Genomic DNA, 25,168 nt, shown 5'->3' on the forward strand with positions numbered 1-25,168 from the left:
AACTCCTATCTTAATAATACCCGTAGCTTCTTGTGAAGTTAAAATAAAATAGTTTTAAATAAGGCTGTTCTCAAGCTGTTTCAGTGTGCATTTAATCCAGTCTGATTGTTCCAGAGCTATCAAGGAGATGCTAATGTGAGAACATATTTAATTGGCTACTCTAGTATGTATTATAGTTTGCAAATAAAGGCTAATCATAGTGATTCAGGGGCTTCCCAGGTGGCGCAGTGGTAGAGAATCCACCTGTCAATGCAGGAGACCAGGGAAAGTCCCTAGACTTTCTCAGGAGACCATAGTTAAGTCCCTAGATTGGGAAGAACCCCTGGAGTAGGAAATGGCAACCCACTCCAGTATTTTTGCCTGGAAAATTCCATGGACAGAGGAGTCTGGTGGGTTACAGACCATGGAGTTGCAAAGAGTCAGACACCACTGAGCACACACATGCACAATGACAATAATTCACACTATTGGAAAGAGCCTTCCCGCCACGTGTCTTGGGCAGACCTAGGGACTGGGACAGAAAGTGGAAAAATGAAGTGATGAGGCACAAGTGTAGGAAGAACCTGTAAATGGAAGAAACAATATGCATTTGGCAAATTGGTAGTGAGCAACTGAGCACACACACTTCTTACCAAAAAAGGCATTAAAGTAAAAGTGAAACTGCTATTACAAAGGAGTTAATTGACTGCTGGATTGGATGAGCTTTTCTCAAATGTTGCTCTTTCTTATATTTCCTTGACTATTCTTCTTTGGCTGTGTGCCACCTGTATTATAAACAGCCCAGAGGACATGTTTGAGAAGGGCTGTTCCTCTTTCTGCCTCCCCATAGCTTGCAGCACATAGTTAAGCACACAGTAGGCTTCCCAGAAACAGCAGATGATTTAGCCTGTGTATAGTCCCATGGGAGGCAGTTGGGTTGTAATAAAGAGCCTTTAGACTCTGGGAAGGTGGAATAAAGGTATTTGACCATAAAACTGGATGGTGTTAGTCTTGCAGTTGGAGATGACCCTCTCTACAGTTGCTGAGCACACCAACCAAGTAAGTGAAAATCAAAGTGGTATTAAGAAAGATACTTTAAATATACATTAGATTGGGTTCAAATAATGAGTAAAAGTATATAGTCTGAATTTGATAGTCTTGGGTTTAAGTTCCTGATTTTGTCATTAACTAGGTATGTAATTGTGAGTGAGTTGTTGCTGTTGTTGCTCAGGCGTGTCCAACTCTCTGCTACCCCATGGACTGCAGCTTGCTGGGCTTCCCGGTTCTTCACTACCTCCTGGAGTTTACTCAAACTCATGTCCATTTTGAGTCAGTGATGTCATCCAAGCATCTCATCATCAGTCGCCCCTTCTCCTGCCTTCAGTCTTTCCCAGTATTCAGGGTCTTTTCCAATGAGTCAGTTCTTTGCATCAGGTGACCAAAGTACTGGAGTTTCAGCTTCAGCATCAGTCCTTCCAGTGACTATTCAGGACTGATTTCCTTTTGGATGGACTGGTTTGATCTCCTTGCTGTCCAAGGGACTCTCAAGAGTCTTCTGCACCACAGTGCAAAGGCATCAATTCTTTGGCGCTCAGCCTTTTTTATTGTGTCACTTACCAGTGAATAAGTTATTCACCAGTAAATTTTCTCATGTATAAAATAAGGAAAATAATGACTATCTTATAAGACCGTTGAGGAGATGATAATTACATTAGATAATATAAGAATGCATGTGTGTTAAGTCGATTCAGTCGTGTCCGACTCTGTGCGGCCCTGTGGACTACAGCCCACCAGGCTCCTCTGTCCATGAGATTCTCTAGGCAAGAATATTGGAGTGGGTTGCCTTGCCCTCCTCCAGGGGGTCTTCCCAACCCAGGCATTGAACCCTCATCTCTTATGTCTCCTGCATTGCCAGGTGTGTTTATTACCACTAGCATCAAATATATGACATAGTATAGATTTTTGATAAAGATTGATTTTTAAAATAAAGCATGAAAACATTTTATAACCTCTTAAAATACAAAAATTGTTACAGAAAATTATATAGTACAGATAAGCAAAAGGAAGAAAATAAAAATACTCATATTTTAGGCATACAAAAATAGCTAACCTTAACATTTAAATGTATGTTTTTGATAATTTTTTCCCTGCGAAATGTTCTCTAGAATTTTTCCTCTTAAGTCCATGTATGTATGTATATACATATGTATATATAGTTATAAAAAATGGTATGAAATATACATATGTATTTGTTAATTTTTTTCACTTAATAATGGACTGTGAATATTTGCCTGTGTTCTTAAATATTCCTCTACAAGAGCTACATCATATCCCATTGTAGCATATTTACCCTTTTAACATGAAAGTTTTATTTTCTAATTTTTCATGTTTTTATTTTATAAAATGAAATGGCGATGAACAACTTTGTTGCCAAATGTTTTCACATCTATATGATTATTTTCTTATAGTTAAAATCAAGAAGTAGCATGGTAATTTCAATAATGATAAAGAAAATGAAATTAAAGTAAAAAACACAGAGTATAGTAATTGGAACATAGTAAGTCATCAATAAATACTAATAGGGTATTTATGAATGAACTATAAGAAAGGAAGGAGATTTATTTGAAATTACTTGCTGATTACCCTAAATATAATCTTTTATTTAAGAATATTTAGGAGTTCCATTTGGTTTGATAAATACACATCAGAAAAAAATTAACTAACTTAGGAAATATTAAAGGCAGGAGGAGAAGGGGGTGATAGAGAATGAGATGGTTGGATGGCATTGCCGACTCAGTGGACATGAATTTGAGCAAACAGGAGACAGTGAAGGACAGGGAAGCCTGATGTGCTGCAGTCCATGGGGTCGCAGAGTTAGACACGACTGAGCAACTTAACCACAGAAGTCTATCTATAGATGTCAGGTTTAGTATGTGTTTCTGTTACAGAGTCCAAGCTTATATTGCTCACCATTAACACAGGCCAAGAATTCAGGGATGAGTTGCTGAGGTGAGGAATAGTGACTTTGTTCAGAAAGTCTTCATACTGAGAAGATGGTAGACTAGGGTCCCAAGTGAAAGTGTTAGTCACTCAGTCATGCCTGACTCCTTGCGATCCCATGGACTGCAGCTCATCAGGCTCCTCTGTCCATGGGGTTTTCCAGGCAAGGACATTGGAGTGGTTTGCCATTTCCTTCTCCAGGGAATCTTCCCAACCCAGGGATCGAACCCAGGTCTCCTGTACCGCAGGCAGATTCTTTACCAACTGAGCTACCAGGGAAAGATGCAAGGGTCCAAAAGAACCATCTTATACAAGTTAAAATGCAGGCTTCTTTTATACTAAAAGTGGGGGGAATGGCTTGTTGTTGCAGGAATCCATTGTTCTTGCATCCATCCATGTGGGTCTGGTCCGAATGTTAGTATAAACCTATAACAACATAATTGGTATTTTCTATTCTGAAACTTTTTACCTTTATATGAATGGGAAAGTGTTATACCTTTAAAGGCCAGCACCTTGAGAATGAGCTATCCCGTGTTTTTCAGTCTGTAGTCAACATTCTTTTACAAAAGTACAGACCAACATGACTAAGTACAAGCAACAGAGAGCTCAAGGGTTAGAGATAAGGGAATAGATCCAACTTGGAATCAGGTTTGCTTTCTCTGTTACATTTCTATGAAAAGATCTGCTTCTCCAGTTAATGGAAATCATCATAATAACCCAAAATACAATAACTCATACCCCCTTTTGGTGGGGGGAGGGTTTTGTGGATATTTGCTTTTGATTTTTCTCTTTGTTGTGGATCCTCCCTGATGCTAGTGTGGTATGGGCATGCCTTCCAGCCTCCTGCCCCTCACACTGGGTTTAAATGCCCAGGCTAGAACCCTCTTGGAAAAGCTTTCCCCACAAGTAACAACAATAGAAATATACAGATGACCTGCTATCCATGAAAGAACAATATTGACCAAGAAAGATCTGTTCTCATCCATGGACTGAAGTGCCGTTATAAAAGAAAATTGGGGAAAAATGTGTATTCTCCACTTGGTCACTTAGAGTCCCCCTACCCCCATACAATGTCTATAACAAGTATATTGAGGTACAGAGCACATAGCAGTGCTGGAGAGAAGATATAGTAGACTTAAGTCAGAAGGTTTAGGGGTCTGATAAAACATAGCTTAGTGATATAGGTTGGGCGAAAATTGTGGTGACCTAGACAGCATTTGATTCAGGCTGCTCTTTACCTCTAGCCAATGGCAGCTATGTGAGAAGGCAGACTCAGACTTGCCATGGCTTTCAGTTTTCATGAGATGCTGATAACCTGAAGTTTTCATTTGAATTTTGCACTTTTCAAATGGTTTTGAGAAAATGCAGGAATAAATTTTTAATGCATTTTATATATTCATATATATTTTAAATCACATATATATATAACATACGGTTTATTTAATTAATCTGAATCCCCAGCTTGCTGTCTACAGATTTGGAGATTTGTCAGTCTTCATAACTTCCTAAGTCAGATCCTTAAAATGAATGAGTGAATGAATGTGTGTGCATGCATGTGGATATATGTACATGCATACCTACACAGACATATTATTAGCTCTGTTTCTCTGGAGAACCTTGGCTGATACAGATACAAACACACACCTTTACTTGGAGAAGAAAGAAATATAATGTGACAGAAATATACTGTGACAGAAGCTAGACTTCTTTGAATGTATCTTGGTTTATAGATTTGACTTTGGTTCCATCTAAATAGTTCACAAATCTATAACAAAACAAGACTTTAAAAAAGCATTCATGAAAAATTGAAGCAGCAGGTGTGTGGGCAGGGATGAAACAGTTGAACCTAACTGACAAGAGGTTGCTGACATAACCATTCAGAATAAAACTATTTTAAATGACTTTAAAATGCAGCCATTTGACTATAGTTTACTAGTTGTACATACTCAAGATTTTTTAAGGGCAAATTTTTATTTGCTTTTCTTAATCATAATGTTAGTATGGTTAGTGGCATTGGTTTTTCTGAAACTGTTCTTTGTGTCTTGTGGATTAAATCAAATGAGTAGTCATATTGATGTTATTGAAAACAGGGATTTTTGGTATGGAAAATAGGTAATAACACTGTAAGATCCATGAGGTTAAATGAAAACCTTCAAGGCCTAAGTTTGAATTGAAATTTCATGAAAACTTATGGTATATTCCATTTAAAACATATACACAACTCATTTTCTAGCTCTGTTCACATAAACAAGAGCCAGTCACATAAACAAGCTCTCAGGTTATGGTATCTAAACACCATTTCCCACTGAAATGAACCCAAGTTCTTACTAGAAATGGCTGGTTCTGTCCTGGGGCAAGACTTATGTAAGATAACCCTGGAACATCTTACCATGCCAGAAACAAGAGGGTGGTTAAAGATGCCTGAGTCTTAATTAAAGGACTTGAAGAGACCCCCACTGAGCAAGAAGAGAACACTGTAAACTTCAATAGGAATAAAAACTGCACTGGAATGAAGCAAATCAAAATGTTCATAATGATATTTTTTTAAAAAGAAAACCTTTGGTCATCTTTGGAGAATATTAGGTAACTAATTCAAATTTTGAACATTAATCAATAAAGGAGGAAAAATCAAGCATCTATCAAGTTTTTATATAATTTAGGATAAACATGTAGTTGATGATATAAAATTTCTGTTGATGCAATACCCCAGATAATAAATTAAGAAATAATTATTTTATCACCAGTTTGAAATCTCTACTGAAATAATGGATCCTCTCAGTCACCAGTGGCTTATGACATCATTGCAAAAGATGTTCACTGCTTCCTGATAGAGCATGTGGTAGGCAGAAAAAATGCCCTCCCTTCTAAAAACATCAATGTCCTAATCTCAGAATCCATCAATATGTTGCATTACATGGCAAAAGGGAATTAATGTTATGATAGAATTATGGTGATCTTAACATAGATTATCCTTGTATGCTTCATGAACTTTAAGTGTCTAAACCAATGCAATACTGTAAAGCAGTTATCCTTCAATTAGAAATAAATTTTAAAAGTTTTTTAAAAAAATAAAACTTGTAAAAATTATGAAATCTGAATAAAATCTGTACCTAAGTTATTAAAAAAAATAGACAGATAATTCATTGTTGGAATGATTCGATGTAAGAAAGATTCAACCAACCATTGCTGACTTGCAGATGGAAGGGGCCACAAGCCAAGGAATGTGGGCAGCCTTGAGAAATGAGAAAATGTCAAGAAATGGGTTCTGTCTTAGGGCCTTCTGAAAGAGTGTAGCAGCCCTGCTGTCACCTTGATTTTCCCCTTTGAGCCCTGGGTCTGACTTCTAACATACAGATAATAAATTTGTGCTGTCTTAAACCATTGAGTTTGTGGTTATTTGTGATGGTAACAAAATAAAACCAATACATTTCATTTTCTAGGATGTATTTTCTTAGAAAACTGACCCTGAATCTCCTCAAGCTTCTTGACTTACAGAAAATTCAGGAGAGAGAGGAACACATGACATAAAATTATGGGAATGTTCAGCAAAATCAAAACTCGGGAAAATGCTATTGGAAAAAATGTCATTTTGTTTATCAAATAAGTGTGTTTTTGTGTGTGGATGTGTGACAGAAATTGAGGAGTTTTAAGGAGATGATCTAGTATTTTATGTACCAAACAAATGCAATAGGGAACTTGATTTCAAACAAAAAGAAATAAAGAGAAGAATATTCACGAGACTTGAACATTGACCCTGGGTACTTGATAATATTTAGCAGTAATTTTATTTATCTTTTTGCTGTGGTAATGGTATTATGGTTATATTTAAATAAAGGAGTTTGATATAGTAGCTGTAATAGAGAACAGTAGCCATAAGTTGATAATTGTTGAAGATGAATGATAACTACATAAGTGTTTGCTATTTATCCTTTCTACTTTTATATTTCAATATTTCCATGCTGCTGCTTTTGCTGCTAAGTTGCTTCAGTTGTGTCCGACTCTGTGCAACCCCATAGATGGCAGCCCACCAATAATAAAGTATTAATAAATATGTTAGTAAATAATTTGACTCCTTAAATATTTTGTGAGCCAAAGACACCATGTCCAAAGGATGGATTAGAACAACAGACTGCAGTTTGTCATTTCTGCATAGTTTCAGATATCAGATCTTTTACTTTAACCTGGGAAATCATATTTTTCTTCTTTCCACACTAATCTCCTGCCTCCATTCTTTCACCACTGCCTAGTCAAAAGGGTGCCTTTCATCTGTGCTGCTTAGATTTCTGCTTGCTTGAAAAATTTACTCAATTTTCCAAGATTGTTTGAAATCGATTTTCTCAGAATAAGTTAGCAAAGAGGGTAATATGCATAATCACACTGAACAATGCCTCCAAGTATATTATGTCTTCATTTTGACCTCCTCTCATTCCACGTTCTTAAAAAAAAGAAAGGCAATAATTTTGTTTCAATTTTTGAAAACCTAAGGTATTTTTGAAATTTGGACTAATCAAATTTTCCATGTTCTCTCTGTGCCTCTATTTTAGGATGGAATGGGAAACTTGAGAATCACAGAAAAAGGTCTAAAGCTAGAAGGAGACTCAGAATTCTTGCAACCTCTCTACGCCAAAGAAATCCAGTCCCGACCAGTAAGTTTCTGTTGGAAGAAGGAATCATTGTTTCTCTTGAATCTAAACCTGGGGGAAAATTATCTTGCCAATGACTGAATATAAAAGGTTGAGGGACGGGGTAGCAATGTACATAGTAAGATGCCTTTGAATCGAAACTTTTGAATGCAGTTGCCTCTGCAGTACAAATGAGATGACCTCTCTGAGCCTCTTTCCAACCCTGCCAAATAGAGAGTGATAACCTTTATTAGTGAACTTTCTAGATTGTGCTACAAAGAAAACAAGAAAAAAAATGTGGAAGTGCATTAAAGTGCTATATAAATCCAAGAAAGTCTTCCTATTGCTATTAATTGTCAAGTATTTCAAAGCCCTCTTTAGAAATAGTCCTAAAGAACTAGAATTTTTTTATGAAGAATGTGGACAATATGGCAAAGGTTGATTAGAATCAATTTAATATATTAACAGCTATGCTCAAAAATGGTATTTAAATGATCACACTAGAGTGTGTGCTCTGTCCCATGTACTTTGCTATTCTGATGAGTTGTTATCATTATCTAATATAATTCACAGATTGGTCCAATGGGATGATGTTTATTGTTGTCTTCATTTTACAGATTAAAGAATTGAGGCTTGGAGAAGTAGGTTGTTCCAAGCCATGTTCTTATGAACCAGCAGAGCAAAGATTTCAACTCAGGAAATCCAATTCAAAAGCTTCTCTGTTAACCATAGCCTTCTACCAAAGCTCTTTGTCTCATTCTTTTTATTTTTTTTAAGTCTTAATGAAGTGATCCCTAGACACCTTGATTTTATTAGCCAATATTATCGAAATTAGTATTTGTTTTGAGTATATTTTGGTGTTATTTGTTCTTTAGCTTTCATTTTTGCTTTTTGGTGGGGGTGGTGAAGTGTTGAAAAGGATTATTGATGTATCTGCTCTGCCTGGGATTGGTTCTCATCCACCTGTGAACAAATAACATGGAAGTTCTCCAAAGCACCATTTGCATTGTGTGCATCGATTAATGAAATTCAGCAAGTTGAGGCAGTGGGTAATTTTATCTGAGTGCTATCTAAACTACTGAGTTGTACAGACTGAACGCAACTACTGAATTGCCAACAAGTTTACTTCCTTCTGTGTCTGGTGAGAGGGAGGGAACCATGATGCTAAAATCATCAAGAAGACCAAATTAATTCAGTCACCCAGTCAGTGATTATGAAATTTAACAGGGACTCCATACCATACTGGCTTAAAGTACCAAAAATATTGTAAATGTATCCATTGTTTCTGTGGAAGCTATATCCTAGAAGGAATAATTGGATAAAACTGTAACGAGTGTTGGGATAGGATTCTGCATTGGACTGAACAGTCAATTTCAATCATTTAAGAAATTTCTATTGTGTTCATTGCTCTTGATTTATTTTTACTCTTCCTAACCTAGCAAGTGGGCTTCCCTGGTGGCTCAAGATGGTAAAGAATTTGCCTGCAGTGCAGGAGACCTGGGTTCAATCTCTGGGTCTGGAAGTCCCTAGGAGACGGGAATGGCTACCCACTCCAGTATTCTTGCCTGGAGAATCCCATGGACAGAGGCGGCTGGTGGTACAGTCCATATAGTCACAAAGAGTAGGACGTGACAAGGCAACTAATCACATACAACCTAGCAAGTTGGTTAGTTAAACTATCCATTTAAGTTACTAAATATACAATAGGTTAATGATCTTACCTAGATTAAACAAGTTTATCTCATTAATTTGTATTGGTCCTTTCTCTCTAATGGTCTGTCCCTTTTTCTGTAAAGGGCCAGGTAGTAAATATTTTTATCTTTTTTTTTCTTCCTTTTTATAATTCTTTAAAACTGCAAAAAAAAAAAATTTTATCTCAAGGGCCACAGAAAAATAGGCTACAGGCTGTAGTTTGTCAACCCCTCTTACCTATTTATCTATATTTCTATAAGTGTGTCAGTGATCTGGTTAGATTTCTTATGTTTAATAGAGCAGATTTTAAGATCCTGTGTAGAATAGTTGATATGTGTTAAGAAAAATGTTGCTAAATAAGTTTCCCTGGTGGAGAATTAGAGCCATATAAGGAACTTGAGACACATGTCTTAGAAGACCTGTAAAAGGGTACCTGGTTTATCTCTTAGGCCCATATGTAGGAATTGGACTTTTAGCAAATATGTCAGCCAAGCTATCTGAAAATCAATAGTCATCTGATCCCAAGTCAAAGATACACTTAATTAGAAGCTTAAGAAGTAATGATGGTCTTGGAAAAACTTACTTTAATATTGAAAAAGCAGTGAGTTAAATCCAATACTTTCAAGTCCTTGTTTAAAGAAAATTAAAGGGTTAAAATTCACTATTTTTCCATTATTTTTTAGAAATTAGTTTTCCTTTCTAAAAGCTCAGACAGTACAGAATCTGCTTGCAATGCGGGAGACTCGGGTTTGATTCCTGGGTTGGGAAGATCCTCTGGAGAAGGAAATGGTAACCCACTCCAGTATTCTTGCCTAGAGAATTCCATGGACAGAAGAGCCTGGCTGGCTACAGTCCATGGGGTCACAAAGAATCAGACATGACTGAACAACTGATGCACGCGCGCACACACACACACACACACACACACACACAAAGCTTTTAGCTTATATGTTTCTCAGCACGAAATTAATGTGTTTTAAATGAATAAAAGAGGGCATACAATGTGTATATATGATAAAACCCATCAGAAAGTCTCTTGGCCTCTACCAGAAAGATGTGCCCTGATCCATCTACTTTTCTCCATTGCAGGCACCCCACTTGTTGAAGCCCCCATCCACTCTCATTGCTGTAACTGCTTCTGTCTCTGCTGCCTTTCACTCTTAGCCTCATTATCCAAACTGTAGCCAGAGTAGCCTTTTCAAATATCAAGCTGCTTCACGCCTTTGCAAGGGATTCTCTGTTGACTTCCCATTACACCTAGAATAAAATCCAAACTTCTTCCTGAGGCAAAAGAATAATATTATTAGCTAGGGATTTGGTCTGTAGGCCTCTCCTTACTTCAAGCATAGGAATTATTGCCAGCTGAACAAAATTGGGATTCAGGGAGCAAAGAAGGTAGAGAGACTGACTGATGAGCAGGTAACCAGTGGAATTTGCCACACTTCCTGAATCATAGCCTCACATAATGCTCACAAGAACCTCACATGCAGGAGCTTTCCATTCTCTACTCTGGCATCTTCAGTTTACTGTGTCTTTGCTGTTTTCTGATGTACCTGACCATTGCATGCATGCCACCTCTGGAAGATTCTCCTCTGTAGAATAGTCTGCCTTGTCACTTTGCCATAGATCATGGCTGTTTCTCTTTCATGGGGCGTCTCCTGTTTTTCTCATTGAAAAGAGATCAGCGTCCAGTTGAACAAGATTACTCAGCTCTTCTAAGTGAGGATAACTAATGAAGCAACTCTTGACTTCATTTTGGTTTTGTGTTTCATTGATCTGAGAGGAGCCGAAATTGGTTAAGCAATCCACACTATGTTCAATACAGTATCTGATTTCATTATTGAAGGTTACAACCTTGGAAAAGTCACTACAAATTGATTAGTGCTATAGCAATCACTTAGGAAGATAAATTAATGAGAAAATGTTCATCTCTATAAAAACTCTCATCTGGGAATTCAGTGAAAGACCTGGCTTTCTCTAGCTTTAGCTACATGGATGCCTAGCTTCTAAGTGGTAAAGTATCATGCGGCTCAGGAAATTGCCTGAAAAGGACACACTAAATTAACTATTCTACCATCACATCCAAAGACCACCCAGTCCCTAGTAATTCTATTTGAATGCATTAGCACAGAAATTTATAAACTTAAGGGATTTAATGCCATTAAGACTATATTTAAGTCCCATTTCAATGTGGTAGGCATCTTTATAATTGCAAAATACAACTACGGGTTTTTGGCACAAGCTGTGAGTAGATAGATTGAATGCATGAATTCTAAGTAGACTTTTCATTACAGAGTATCATTCTGGATAAAAGTAGCAGATCCTTGCTTTTTCAGAGCGGCATCTTCCCTTGCTTCCCATGATGGTGGAACTAGATAGTGTTTTTACAAAATTTAATGTGAAGTGACAAGAGAAGGGAAGCCAGCATTTATTGAGCAAACACTCTGTCTCAAACCTACACCAATGAGAAAGTTGCACAGTGAGTTATCTCCATACTCCCCTCAAACTATACTTGGGGTGAGTATAGGGATCCTAGCCCATTGCTGTACTGAATTTGGACGTTTTGGAGAGGAGAGAATAGAAAGAAAAGTTGGAGGAGGGATACAAAAATTGGTTTAACAGAATGAAGTGGAAAATTATTGTATAAAGTTTAAGGATATTTCTATATTTTTCATACTTTTTATCTATTAAAAACTTACCTATTTTAAGATGTTCTACCTACCATAAACTGTGTCTAGAATAAAGAAATCATGTGTAAATGGGGTTCTTAGAAGTTACCTGTAACAAGAGTCAGTACAACACCATCGTCAAGCTCACGTGCTGTATCATTGGCCTTGGGTGGCAACCAGAGCTACTGTTTAACCAGTGAGTAATCTTTGAGCAATTTCTTAACTTGGCAAATTCTTGTTTTCTTACCTGTGCAACTGAGGTGATACTAATACCTGCATCATTGGTGGTTGTAAATAAATAAGGTAATATTTGTTAAGAGCTTCATGCAGAACTTGACATGAAGTGAGTTTTCTGGAATGGGCATTCCTGCTCTCACCTCCATCCCCTGATGATGATGATGTTGATGATGGGGAATGATGATTTGATGACAAGGACCCTGATTGTCACTATCTGCATCATCATCATGTATGAAGATCTCATCTGATGTTTAAACTTCCTCTGAACCAAATGGTCTCTTATTCTCTTCTTCATGTCTTCTTAATCACAAATTCAGTGAAAATCTCTAAGGAAACTCTTATCATATTCAGTAGCTTTTTGGAGAAGGCAATAGCACCCCACTCCAGTACTCTTGCCTGGAAAATCCCATGGATGGAGGAGCCTGGTAGGCTGCAGTCCATGGGATCGCAAAGAGTCAGACACAACTGAGCGACTTCACTTTTACTTTTCACTTTCATGCGTTGGAGAAGGAAATGGCAACCCACTCCGGTGTTCTTGCCTGGAGAATCCCAGGGACGGGGAGTTTGGTCTTCAATTTTTCTTTCACTGAGTTACACTCTGTCAATGTTCAACTCACTTTTTTTTTTCCATGCTTCTGCTTAAAAATTTTTGCTGGCTCCTGCACTCATAGTTTACTGGCAGTCTTTCTGAAAAAAAAAAAAGATTTTGGTATATGCTAAGTACCTTGGCAATGGCACCCCACTCCAGTACTCTTGCCTGGAAAATCCCATGGACGGAGGAGCCTGGTGGGCTGCAGTCCATGGGGTCGCTGAGGGTCGGACACAACTGAGCGACTTCCCTTTCGCTTTTCACTTTCATGCGTTGGAGGAAGAAATGGCAGCCCACTCCAGTGTTCTTGTCTGGAGAATCCCAGGGATGGGGGAGCCTGGTGGGCTGCCGTCTATGGGGTCGCACAGAGTCGGACACGACTGAAGTGACTTAGCAGCAGCAGCAAGTACCTTAAAATGTTTATATTCTTTAATCCAGGAATGATATCTCCACTCATTATATGATACAAAAAAGCAAACCATAATAATATAGAGATTAACACACACATATTCCAGTGTTTTATAAACACTAGTCTGAATATTGTTTCCCGAGAGGCCTGAATTCCACATATAAAATGGATTTCGAGGGTATCCCATTTTGTCAGTGTTTATGAAAGCTGAGAAACTGCTAGGCACTCATTGAAACTCTGAGCTGCTCAACCTCACCATGGATTTTTACATTTATGTGAAAATGATTTGATGACAAGGACAATGATTGTCACTATCTGCATCATCATCATGTACTATGTGATCTCATCTGATGATTAAACTTCCTCTGAACCAAATGGTCAAATCATTTTTGTTTTATGGAAAGCTGAGTTTTTAAAATCTCATTTTGATTTTAGTATGATATGAATTGAGACTTATTCTATCAGCCTGCATTAACAAGGCATATCTAGGCTGAAAGTAGAAAGTCTCTAAGAATTCAATTAAACCAGTAACTTCATTTAATGTATGGAGACCTAAGGCTCACAAAAGGAGTCTGAACTTACTCAGGTTATGCCTAGCAAAAGTGAGAACTGAAATCCAGGATTGCAGTATTTTCTTCCACATCAACACACAGCATACGTGATAATTAATTTTCTCATGACACTGTCTTTAGTGCAATCGGTTGAGTTATACATGGCCATTTCCCCCTCATGAGAAATAACTGCAATGCACATTAAGTTCCCAAGAGAATTCAAAAGCATTAAGAAAAGGAAACTGGAAACAACATTGGATAATGCAGCAAGACCAACCTTAATGATGGCTGATGTAACACTGAAATGATATTCTTTACTTTATCAAGTTATTGGTGAGAGCAAAACTAAGTAATTTAAGTGACCCACCTTATAAACTATGAAGTCAGCTACTGATATGAAGGCTTATGACAGAATTTACAAACTGCATCCAGCCCAGTTTATTTGCTTCACACAGTGCTTTCCTTTGAATGTGAATTTGTTTCTAATATTTAACTACATGAAGATGTGACATTTTTAAAAAATACATAATTTTTTTTTTCTCACACACAAAACCACACAGAAAATCTGGCAGAGTGCTTTACTATTCATAAGGACTGGAGCTCAGTAGACGGTGCCTCCTGTAGAAGTGTATTTGTTCTCCATTGTGCCACAGCCACCATCAGTCACCACTTGTTTCATTCCTGAGCTGCTTAGCTTGTTTATGTAATGAGCCCCTGAAATCCCTTGAGGATGCACAGCCCCTGGTTTATGGCACTGAGAATGTTATCTATCTCATCATGCAGTAGTCCAGAAATTAAGTTGACTTCCTCAAATTTGTAGTCACTCGTGACTCAGTGCTTCTTACTTCCTGTGTGTCTCTTTTGCCCCAGTTTTCTTCTAGTTGTCTGGCTCCTATGGGTTTTGACATCGTGTATAAGCTCAGTGACAGGAGATAGCAGACTCAGAGCCTCTGGAAGCTGAGGTTCTGGCACACCAGGGTCATTCTCCACCCTGGGTTTCCTAGAACACACCTGTTTGTCTTTCTTCCTTTAACCTTGACTGTGCATGACTGGGAAAGAAGCAGACAAGGGAAAGAAAGCTGAAAACTTGGATTTGGCATGCTTTCCATGAGGCAGAATAAAGTAACCTGGGATGACAGACAAGCACAAGCTTTGTCTAAAGAGGCTTCCTTGACAAGTTAGTTATAATAAGAGGAACCATGTCTCTGGTTAGTTTACAAACCCGACAAAAGCCGTGGTGTCTTTTCCTCAGGACTCAAAACAGCTTCAACTCCCAGCTGAACATACTGCACACAAACAGTATTTTCCATGCCACTTGTATGGAACATGAGCATCTTGCTGTCTTTAATTAAGAAGTTAACTGGACCATGAAGTATTGCCCAAGTAAATAAAAGTGATTTGTATTAAGTCAGAGGGGCGCATTAGGCATCTTTGCATTTCTTAGCTCATATGTAAACTATAGAGATTATTAAAAATTGGAAGGGTCATCTATAAAACCATCTGCACCAAGAAGCAGATTGCCATTCCTGAAATGTATCTATCTTTTTATGTGTCATTGTTTATTGTGAACAATGGAGTGAAACAGCTGCTTGCTTTTTTTCTTTTTTAACCAGACACACAAACTTTGAATAGATCGATGCTTAATCCTTTGGTCTGTTTGTTTGCTTATCCTGGGAAACAGATAGTTATTCAGAGGCTTTGGTTGCCTGAGAATTAAAATGGGCTGATGGGGTTTTTGTTCTTTCTTTAATTTGGGAGAAATTGACTGTGTACTTTTCTTGAATGAAGATCATGCTGGAAATAGAAGTTACTGAGGACTTGGGTCAGATCTCAGCTGTAACTAGAGTTTTCATAGAAGAGCTAGGTCCAAACTTCAAATGAGGTTGACAATGTCTAATTGTATTGTTTAAGGACCACTAGGAAAGCAGGCTGCCCCCAGAATTCTTTCTTGTCTGCTGTGGTGCCCAAAGGTTCACCATTAGAATCTCATCTGTTCAAAGACTTGGAAATTTGTATTCACGCCAGTCCCCTACTGAGAGTACCCTTCATGCAAATACACATTCCCACAAAATATTTAAAGTAACTTGTAAGAAATAGGTACAGGGACAGAGTAAGAAAAGATGCAATTGGTTAAGACTGAGAAAAATATAAATTAGAACAGGAGGCAGAGGTGGAGATACTTTAATACATACAGGAGACAGGCAGGAATCTTTGCATTCTCTTGATAAGCCTGGAGTTTGATTATGAAGTTTCCAAACAGACAGAGACAGTCACTTGGATAAAACCTTTTGTCTCTACCCTCTAGATATAAATACTGTGTCCTGGATGGGAGGAGGGTTGCAGCTGGCAGCTAGGTGTTTCCAGAAAGAACGTTAGAGTCAAAGTTGGGGAATCTGGGTGCTCTTCTTGTCCTGCTGGGGTTAGCACCAAGCTCTGGTGCAAGTCATTCCTCTTCCCTCTCAGTGTGTCTGTCATAAAAGAGGTTGGATGTGCTCAGTGGTTTTCTGCAATGTTGTTTTTAAAGCCATGGAATCTTTTTGAAGTCAGATTTTACTTGAAACCCTAAATCTGAACCAGATGGAAGCTGAACTCCTGTGGTTGGATAAGGACCGGGGCACTGCAGCCCATGGTTTTGTCCACCCAGTGTCCCTGTCCTCCGCCACGGGATGCCCAGGCCCTGGGAGGGAGGTCCATGTATCACAGTCTGAGAACACAGGCTGGAAGAAAGCCTAGACTTGTTTCATCCAGGCCTCTGCTCAAATGGCACCTCCTGGTGGACAGCTCCCCTGACGGCCTATCTAAAATATATCCCTTAACTAATAACGTTATTCTCCACTATCATATCATATATTACTTAGGTATTAATATACTTAGGTATATTAATTTCCATTTCTATATTATAGGTGCATATTATATGACTAAATGACTGAATGACCATTTGCTTCTTAATACTGCATCATCTCCATGATTACAGGGGCTTAGAAAAGCAATTGTTAAGTGACGTATAAGAGAAGGTTCTAAAACACAGCTTCCCATGATTTAAACTTGGTTCCACCACTTACTGGCTGTGTAATGCTTGACCTTTTCTGGGCTTTACTTTCTTAATCTGTAAAACGGGCCTAATAACAGCACTACCTCATAAGCATATTATGGGATCATAAGAGTTAATTTATTTATATAATTTTATAAAATTTATTACATAAATGTCACTTTGTAGAATATTGTTTTGAGCATAAAGCACTATAAAAATTTCAATATGATAATTTATGATTATTAAAATTTATTAGTATTATTATTTGCTTTGTTTACCACTGTTTCCCTGGTTTCCAACTAGTGCCTGTCTTATGAAAAGAAAGTAAATTGTTGTTGTTTTTTTGAATAAATTACTTTATTAGAATCCTTCTGACTCAGAGATTCTCTAACACTTCTCAGGTGGGGAGATAAAGACAAATTTCTCTTTTTATAGGAGCTTTAGAATGATTAATTTTCTTTATCAGCTGCATGCTAAGTATCATATTATGTAGAAGAGGGTGTGATCAGCTGTGTTGTAGGAAACCATGGGGAGCAGGACAGACAAGGTGACAGAGGTAAAAGTGGTCCTGCTGCTGCTGCTGCTAAGTCACTTCAGTCGTGTCCGACTCTATGCGACCCCATAGACGGCAGCCCACCAGGCTCCACCATCCCTGGGATTCTCCAGGCAAGAACACTGGAGTGGGCTGCCATTTCCTTCTCCAATGCATGAAAGTGAAAAGTGAAAGTGAAGTCGCTCAGCTGTGTCAGACTCTTCGTGACTCCATGGACTGCAGCCTACCAGGCTCCTCAGTCCATGGGATTTTCCAGGCAAGAGTACTGGAGTGGGGTGCCATTGCCTTCTCCAAACGTGGTCCTAAGGGTACCAAAAGCCCATCTTTCCCTACTTGACTCTTTTGCACTGCTGTAAGCCTTGATTCATGGCAACCCTGGCTAATGGAAGCTCACAGGTATAGAGCTGTGTGTTACTGGAAAGGTGAAGATAATGAAATTTAACACTTTCCAGCCCTTGAAACTTTGAGCTTCTCTACATCATCACTGTGGCACATCAGCATCCTTTCACCCTTCTGGTTTCTGGGACATCCCAGTCCCGTGTAACGACTATGTGATGTGAGATTGCTTCCTGCTTATCTCATAAACAATACTGAAGACAGAAGAATACATGCCAGAATCTACTGTGGTTTGGTTTTTGTTCCCTTAATGGTAGGAATAAGTACTATTTTAGTTAGGTGGCATCTCACAGCCAATAATACTTGTTGAATATTGGGGGAGAATAATGGAGCGAGAAGTTAGCATTCAGAAAGAATTGAAAATAGAGTATTAGTTGCTCAGTCATATCCAATTCTTTGTGACCCCATGGACTGCAGCCTGCCAGGTTTCTCTGTCCATGGGATTATCCAGGCAAGAAGGGCATTCTAATACAATTTATTTCAAAACTGGAAGAAGGGCATTTAAATATATTCATAAACATTTTGTTCTTCACTAGGCAAAAGGCTTAGCAAAAGAGTCACTTAAATTGTTTTCTTAATGCTTCAATCAAAACATACTCATCTCCCAGGGACTCTTGTTGCACCCAACACTTTGTAATTGCTGTGGGTGTTGCACTATTAGTCTTAATTTTAAGAAAACTTGTTCATTATCAAAAAATACTGATAATTTTTCAGGAGATATAATTTCAGAGGCCGAAAACACACTTCCTTGCCATGTGAAATTATAAGCAAATACTCACTCTGATTTTGTGATCTCCATCAGTAGCTGAGTGTAGTTTGTTGACGCATTGCTCTGTAAATTATTACCAGTGATGTTTTAAGTGGCAGTTGCCTAAATTATGAGTGTGGGACTTTCCATATCCATGAATGTTTCTGTTTTTATCAGCAATGATTCTGTCTCCAGGCAAATACCAAATGGTTCACAAAGTAGATGAAGCTTTTAAGACTGATAAATATTTTGCAGATGTACTTGATGCATTCTGGAGGGAGATGAGGAGGGAGAGGTAAATAAATGGTGATGAAAATCACCATGTTTGGAGGATGAGGCAAACACTCTACCGTTTTTTTCTTTGCTTGCTGCAGTATGGTAGATTTCGCCAACTAGGAAGCCACAGCTCCCATTTTGTAACATCAGAGTCATAGAAATAAAAAGTTCTCTCTCTATAGTCATAGACAAGTACAGATGGTAGGATAATTGCAGTCTTCTACTTTCAAGCTGTGTAGATTGGTTTTAGGACTCAGTTAAGGCTCAGGTAGTTACATTAAAAATATGAGAAGACTTTTATGGGAATACAAATTATCGATAGGTAGTAGCTCATTGATACATGAGAAATGGAGCTAGCTTTATTTTTAAGTTATCAATGCATAAATAGTCATATCATTGGATGGATACGTAGTCCCCATGTTTGTTTCTGACTTTAGGAGTTAACAAACCAAGTGTCTTCATTTATTCTATAGCAGTCTTGATTTTTTTTTTTTTTTAGACTGATCTTACTGCGCGGTTTTTCTGAGATGTGGAATCTACCCCCATGCTTTCTGTGGCTGCCACAGAGAATTTGCTATATCACAGTGTTTCTTTGACCATATCTTAGCAGCACTCTGGTTAGGAAGGACAGGAAAGTGAAAAGAAAATACAATGTGGCTACATTACAGCGGAGTTAGTATAAAAAGATGGCCGATACCAACTCAGTGTTGGATTGTATGGGACAGTTGCCCACTCTGAGTGGGTGGAAGAAGCAGGGACTGTTTATGTTAGGGTTCCTTCCGCCACAGCTTGACATAGGGCTTATGATCCTGCAGGAGTCAGCAATGTTCATTTATCATGAAGTTACATGAATTTGACTTTTAAACGTAGCCCTTATGGCCAAAAGCACATTTGTTTTTAAAATTACGCTTGAAAAGTCTTTATATCACCACAAAGTAGAGTGTCCATGGCTTATGAGCACAACATTGTAAAGTAAATATAATGATCAGGAGACCCAGTGAGGCTAGGCTGAGGAGAGGAAGACAAGACACTCCACGGATGCCTGGACCATTGTGTTACAGGGATGACTAGCAAATGGCAACCAGGAGGTGGAGAATGATAAGGAAACATTAATGTTGCTAAGTACCTGTCAGATTTGCCTTTTCTAATACTGAATATCTGTAACTTTAAATCATCTTAATGGAACTGTTGTCATAGAGATTAAATGAACTAATAGGTTCAAAATCACCTCCCAGAGAGTCTCACCCATAGTAATTGCTCAGAAATATTTGTTGAATTTGAATCCAAGTAATATGAGATTAAACCCTCATGTTGTAAATAACTAATAGTCACAGTTCTCATGTAAAATTATCTCATTCATTCCGTAGAGTATCACTAAAAAGGACCTATCATTTTGATCTTCCTTTTAGAGACAAGCAGTCAAATAGAGGGCTTAAGGAAAAACATGCATTTACTATTCCAAACCATGTTGACTCTAACACACTTCTTAACTGAAATACTGTATTATCTCAGGGCAACACATAAGTATTGGCCCATGCTGTTTGTCTAACTTGCTTTCCCTGTAACCCAAAGAAACATGTAGGACCCTTACTAGTTTCATGAAGAGACTATTCATTTTTATTTTTCTTTTGTCAATAGCTGCTTCTCTGACCATCCCCCACTCCCCTACAGATGGCTTCTGTTCTGTTGCATAGGCTTCATACAATCACAGCTACCTGTAGAGGCCAATTTTTCCCCATTCCAACCATACATACCCTAAACTGTGCCATCTCCTGCTATACCGTTATTATTCTTTGGCCTTGGCTTCTGTTAGAATTATAGTATCTATTTGGAAATAATCAAAGATCCATGTGCTAATGAAGTCTGACTCCAGACATTATCATGATGTTCTAGAGATCTTAAATTCTGCAGATATGACTTTGTCCAGAACCTCAGACTACAAGTTGCTGGTTTCTCACTCTAAGCCCGCCAAAGTGGAGGTAATAGGAAGTAATAAAAAACTTACAGAATACCAAATTTCTGAAGCCCTGGCCTTTGTTAACTCCAGTTCCTTATCTGAAACTACAGAACATATGAGTGACTATTTTCTTAATTCTTCCAATTCTCTAAATATCCAGTACCATCCTAGATTCATAAAAGAGAAGTTAACTCATTATGTATAATGTATGCCTTAGGGCCTCTAGGCTTAATTACCTCTGGGAACCCCTTTGAAGAAAGAACTCTCTCTTCTTCATTCTAAATTCAGCTTCTTTTACAAGTTCCTTAAATATATTATGTACAAGATCCCACTACCATTCTTATTCCTTGAGCTGTTTTTTCATTTCTTAACAACTGAAACTGACATATTTGCAATATAGTTAAAAATACAGTAACATTCAAATGCAGTAAGTGTCCTTAGATAAAATTTTCCTCTAAGATGAACGCTTTCTTCTATCACCTTCAGGTATCATGGTGGGTGTAAATATCATCCAGTGTAACTGTTAATTTGTGTATTTTCTTGGTCCAGTAGTAATTAATGGCAGCCCAGGGAATAGCTGAATGTTTTCCTGATCATTTGTATAATTCATAATTAAATGAAAACATTATATTTGGACACCATCTATATGCCCATCATTCTGGTTGTTTTCTTTTTTTTTTTCAGTAAAGATTTATATGATGAGTTTATCTGGTCCTACCCAACTCCACTGAGTCATCAGATGCTGGCTGCCCTACCTGTGCAGCCATCAGCACACAGCAGTGGAACCCTAATTTGTATATGTTCTCAGTCATAGTGTAACACTGCTTGCCCTCGCCCATCCCCTACTCCATTCTCCAACCTGTTCCCAGCCTTCCTCACTTCTAAATCAGCTTTCTGCTTATGACCTTGTCCTAAGCTGGTTTGTTACCCCCAGTTCTGCTTTTCCACCTTTGATGAGTGCTTTCTTCCTCAACTGTGGGGTGAGTTTTCCCTGTTTTTCTCTCTAGCCTTCAGCTATCCTGGATCATCATCCTACCTGGTGCCCTCTTGTCAGCATATGAAAATCCTCTCTCTGGATATGTGCATTCCCATGGAGAGGCTTGCATCAGGGTGCTTGTGTAGGTAACATAGGTACCCAGGGACTTCCCCGGTGGTCCCGTGATTAAGACTGTGCTCCCAATGCAGGGAGCATGGGTTCAATCCCTGACCAGGGAAATAAGGTCCCATGTCTACATGCTGCATGGTGTGGCCAAAGAAACAAAGGAAGAAAAGTACCCACACTTTAGAGTCAGGCCAAAACTGAGTTTAAAGCTTGGCTTTAATACTCACTAGATTTGTGACTTGGACCATGTTACTTGATATCTCAAACTTTAGTTTCTCTATATATAATCTGAGGTAGCCAGATAGTGTTGTAGAGTTGTTTTGAAAATTAAGTGAGAAAACATGTACAAGGTGCCTAGATCAGTGTCTGGCATTTAGCCTCTATACATGGCCACTATTGTAATTAAAGGCTTTGTGGTAGAAGAAACCTAGAGACTGGTCTTAAAGGATTAGCAGTTTGGGCACCACTGTGTCACTGAAAATATAAATAAGGTTTCTTATATTCCTCTCCATTTATTAATTCCAGTTACATTGGTCAGATGAGTGATTTTGAATCCTACCAGAATTGCACCTTCTGAGCTGAGGCAAATGGAAAGGGAAATCTCTGTTTCCCAGAAGCAAAAGCCATTTCCCAAGAGGTGTTTGTTCATCTCAAGCATGCAAATGCTGCTGTGATGGTTTCAGCAGAGAAGGTTCAGGACATCACATACCAGTGTTAGCCTTAAAGAATGATACTGGGGCTCTTGCCTCTTGATCCACAGGGTGTGCCCACAGGAAAATAGAAACAAAAGCAGAGGTAGGTAGCCCCACTTGGCACAGTTGATTGACTTTATTAGGTCCTGATTATGCTGCTCATATTCCATGAAATTAAAAAGCTTACAAATGTTATGAGCCATTACCCTTCCATTTAAGAGAGCTTATGACATGTTAGCAACATTTAATGAAATTCTTTCAAAATGCCATCGGCAGACTCAATGAGATTCCATGTTGAAACTCAACTTGAAGAATTGTTTGAGAAAGTTTGTTCTATACCTACCTGACATTGTCATGGTGTGTGAAACCCACCTCCAGGCCAGAAATTTCTCATCAAAGGTGACTTGAACCTTTGATGCAAAGAAAGATTTCTGCTTTGACCCTGAGAGTGTTTTTCCAGTTTACAAAGTGATTATGAAGCCTACCGTGTTTATGTTTGTGCTTGCAGTGGCAGCTCAGAATAGCCTGCAATGTCACACATTGACACAACTTAAAGCTCAAGTCCTTTCTATTTAATTCTGTTGTATATTTGTTGCAGATCTAAAACATTCTAGCAAATAAGCTGAATATTATTGCCTGCTCTGTCTTCAGTGAGGTCTTACAGCATAATTTGGGAGATAAGGCTTTGTGCAAAAAGACAATTAAAGCATAGGAAATGAGATGATTGAATCCTTGATTATATGGTGCTGATTATTTATATAATTAAAGCTCAAGAAATGAAAGTATTACAGACAGTGGGATGAGAAGTTTTACCAAGTAAAAGCAAGATGAGTAGGAAGACATAAATTATTTAGGAAGGATTAATACTTTGTGGTGAATCTTTCATTTTAACTTTTATGATGGTGTATTTAATGGCAATATCCATTTATTTTGTCTGATTCTAAAGGATTACTTCTTATGCCACTATCTTGTCAGTAACATCCCCTAGCATTTTTTGAGATGTTATAGGTCAAAGAGTGTACTAGGTGCTTGCTGTATATTTTTGTTAAATTCTCTTAACAGTCTTAAAAGGTTGATTATATTGGGTTGCCCAAAAATTCCATTCAGGTTTTTGCTATAGCATCTTATGGAGAAACCCAAACATGCTTTGTGACTGACCCAATATTACGTTCATTTTGTAGGCAAGGAGAACTGAAGTGTAAATAGTTAGGTAATTTTTTCCAGCTCATCTGTGGAGCAATAGGAATTCCAATGCAGGTTATGAACTACCCCATATCTCTTTCTTTCTATCTCTGTATCAATCTGTGTTGAAAACAGAGTATGTCAATAAAGCCACCATTCTATTCCGTTGCTTTGTGAACTCTGTGTAGGAGTACAGAGTTCTGTTGCAGGAATCCCATTCTAGGACTTACTCACTGTTGTATTCATTGCCCATCATAGTGATTGGCACTCAGCAGATACTTGTTGAATAAGTAATTTGTAAAACAAAAAGATTTAACTTGTAATTACATGGAACTCATAATTAAGATGTAACTTTATTTTTGTCTTCACTCTTCCTTTCAAATTTGACTTGGGAATGGTCTTCCATTCTCTCTCCTGCATAAAAACTTGGGCAGTTCCTAGTGAATTTTCAGCCCACTTAAAAACTAAGAATGTGGTGGTATTTAAGGGACAAAGTACAGGTCACTTCAGAAATTTTAGATGTCTCGTGTGACCTATTTATCACTTCAAACCTCATTCAAAGTTAAGTACTTATTTCTTTTCCCTAAATACAGCCTTTAGCTAGTGACTCCCTACCTTTGGAAGTAAGGGTAGGATTCATTCTGGCTGTCTCTGCTCTCATCTCCTGAGTTTCTATCTGTTGGCTAGAGGTTAAGACCTTACCAGGGTAGTGGTAATAGTAGAGGGTGGGATATTCGTTACTCGACTGGGTGCCTTTGTGCCCTCTGGGACTGGTAGATGGTTAAACTGCCTTCCTCCCTCATGAAGCATTTCTGGAGTCTGTAGATTCCTGGCCCTGGAGATGTTTACATCTCCTACAGCTCCTATGGAAAAGCAGGTGAAGCATTCCATTCCTGGACACCTCATCCCTCCTTCAGTTCCACATGAAAACTTCTTGCCTCCCAGGAAGTCCCCTTCAGTAGAACTTCTGATGTCTCTGAGACAGCTCTCTTTCCCATTTGGCCTACCTCTGTTTTGTGAAAAACAGCCTTCCCTGGGAAACTCTGAGAGCACACATGCCCTTCCTAAATCAGCGGCCCTCCCCTGCAGTACACTCTGGATTACAAGTCTGTGATGACTTCAGAGATGAGAAACACATGTCAGGATCTCAGAGTGGGTTCAATGATGCCTTTTCTCAATGGACTTGAGATTAGAAAGTAGCAGCCCCCCACTAAAAATATATATTCACACATCCCCTCAACTCCCCGTGCTCAGTCAGACGTGACTGAGCATGCGTGCAAAGTCTGATGAAAACCTGTTTTTACTATCTTTCTGAAGATTTCCTGTGATTGGCTGACATTAATGGTAAAATGGTGAGGAGTGCTGGCTTAACTAGTCCTACCGTGTACTGTATATAAAATTCTTAACACCATGATGGAATCCAGAAAATGGATACTCAAGTGAGTAGGAAGAAAAACAAGAACGCCACTTGGCTGGAAGAGAG

General features: G+C 38.4%; 1 protein-coding gene across 2 annotated transcripts in view; it reads left to right on the top strand.

The window, feature by feature from the left end:
- SGCD (sarcoglycan delta) overlaps window positions 1-25,168 on the top strand; it is a 1,106,775-nt gene that overhangs the window by 853,383 nt on the left and 228,224 nt on the right. For both annotated transcript variants that reach the window (XM_070374675.1, XM_005891720.2), the window contains one exon: window positions 7,524-7,625. In XM_070374675.1, coding sequence (XP_070230776.1) covers window positions 7,524-7,625 — 102 coding nt within the window. The remainder of the gene's footprint in view (window positions 1-7,523; window positions 7,626-25,168) is intronic.

This window comes from Bos mutus, chromosome 7, assembly GCF_027580195.1.
Source record: "Bos mutus isolate GX-2022 chromosome 7, NWIPB_WYAK_1.1, whole genome shotgun sequence".
In the NCBI taxonomy this organism is placed as follows: domain Eukaryota; kingdom Metazoa; phylum Chordata; class Mammalia; order Artiodactyla; family Bovidae; genus Bos; species Bos mutus.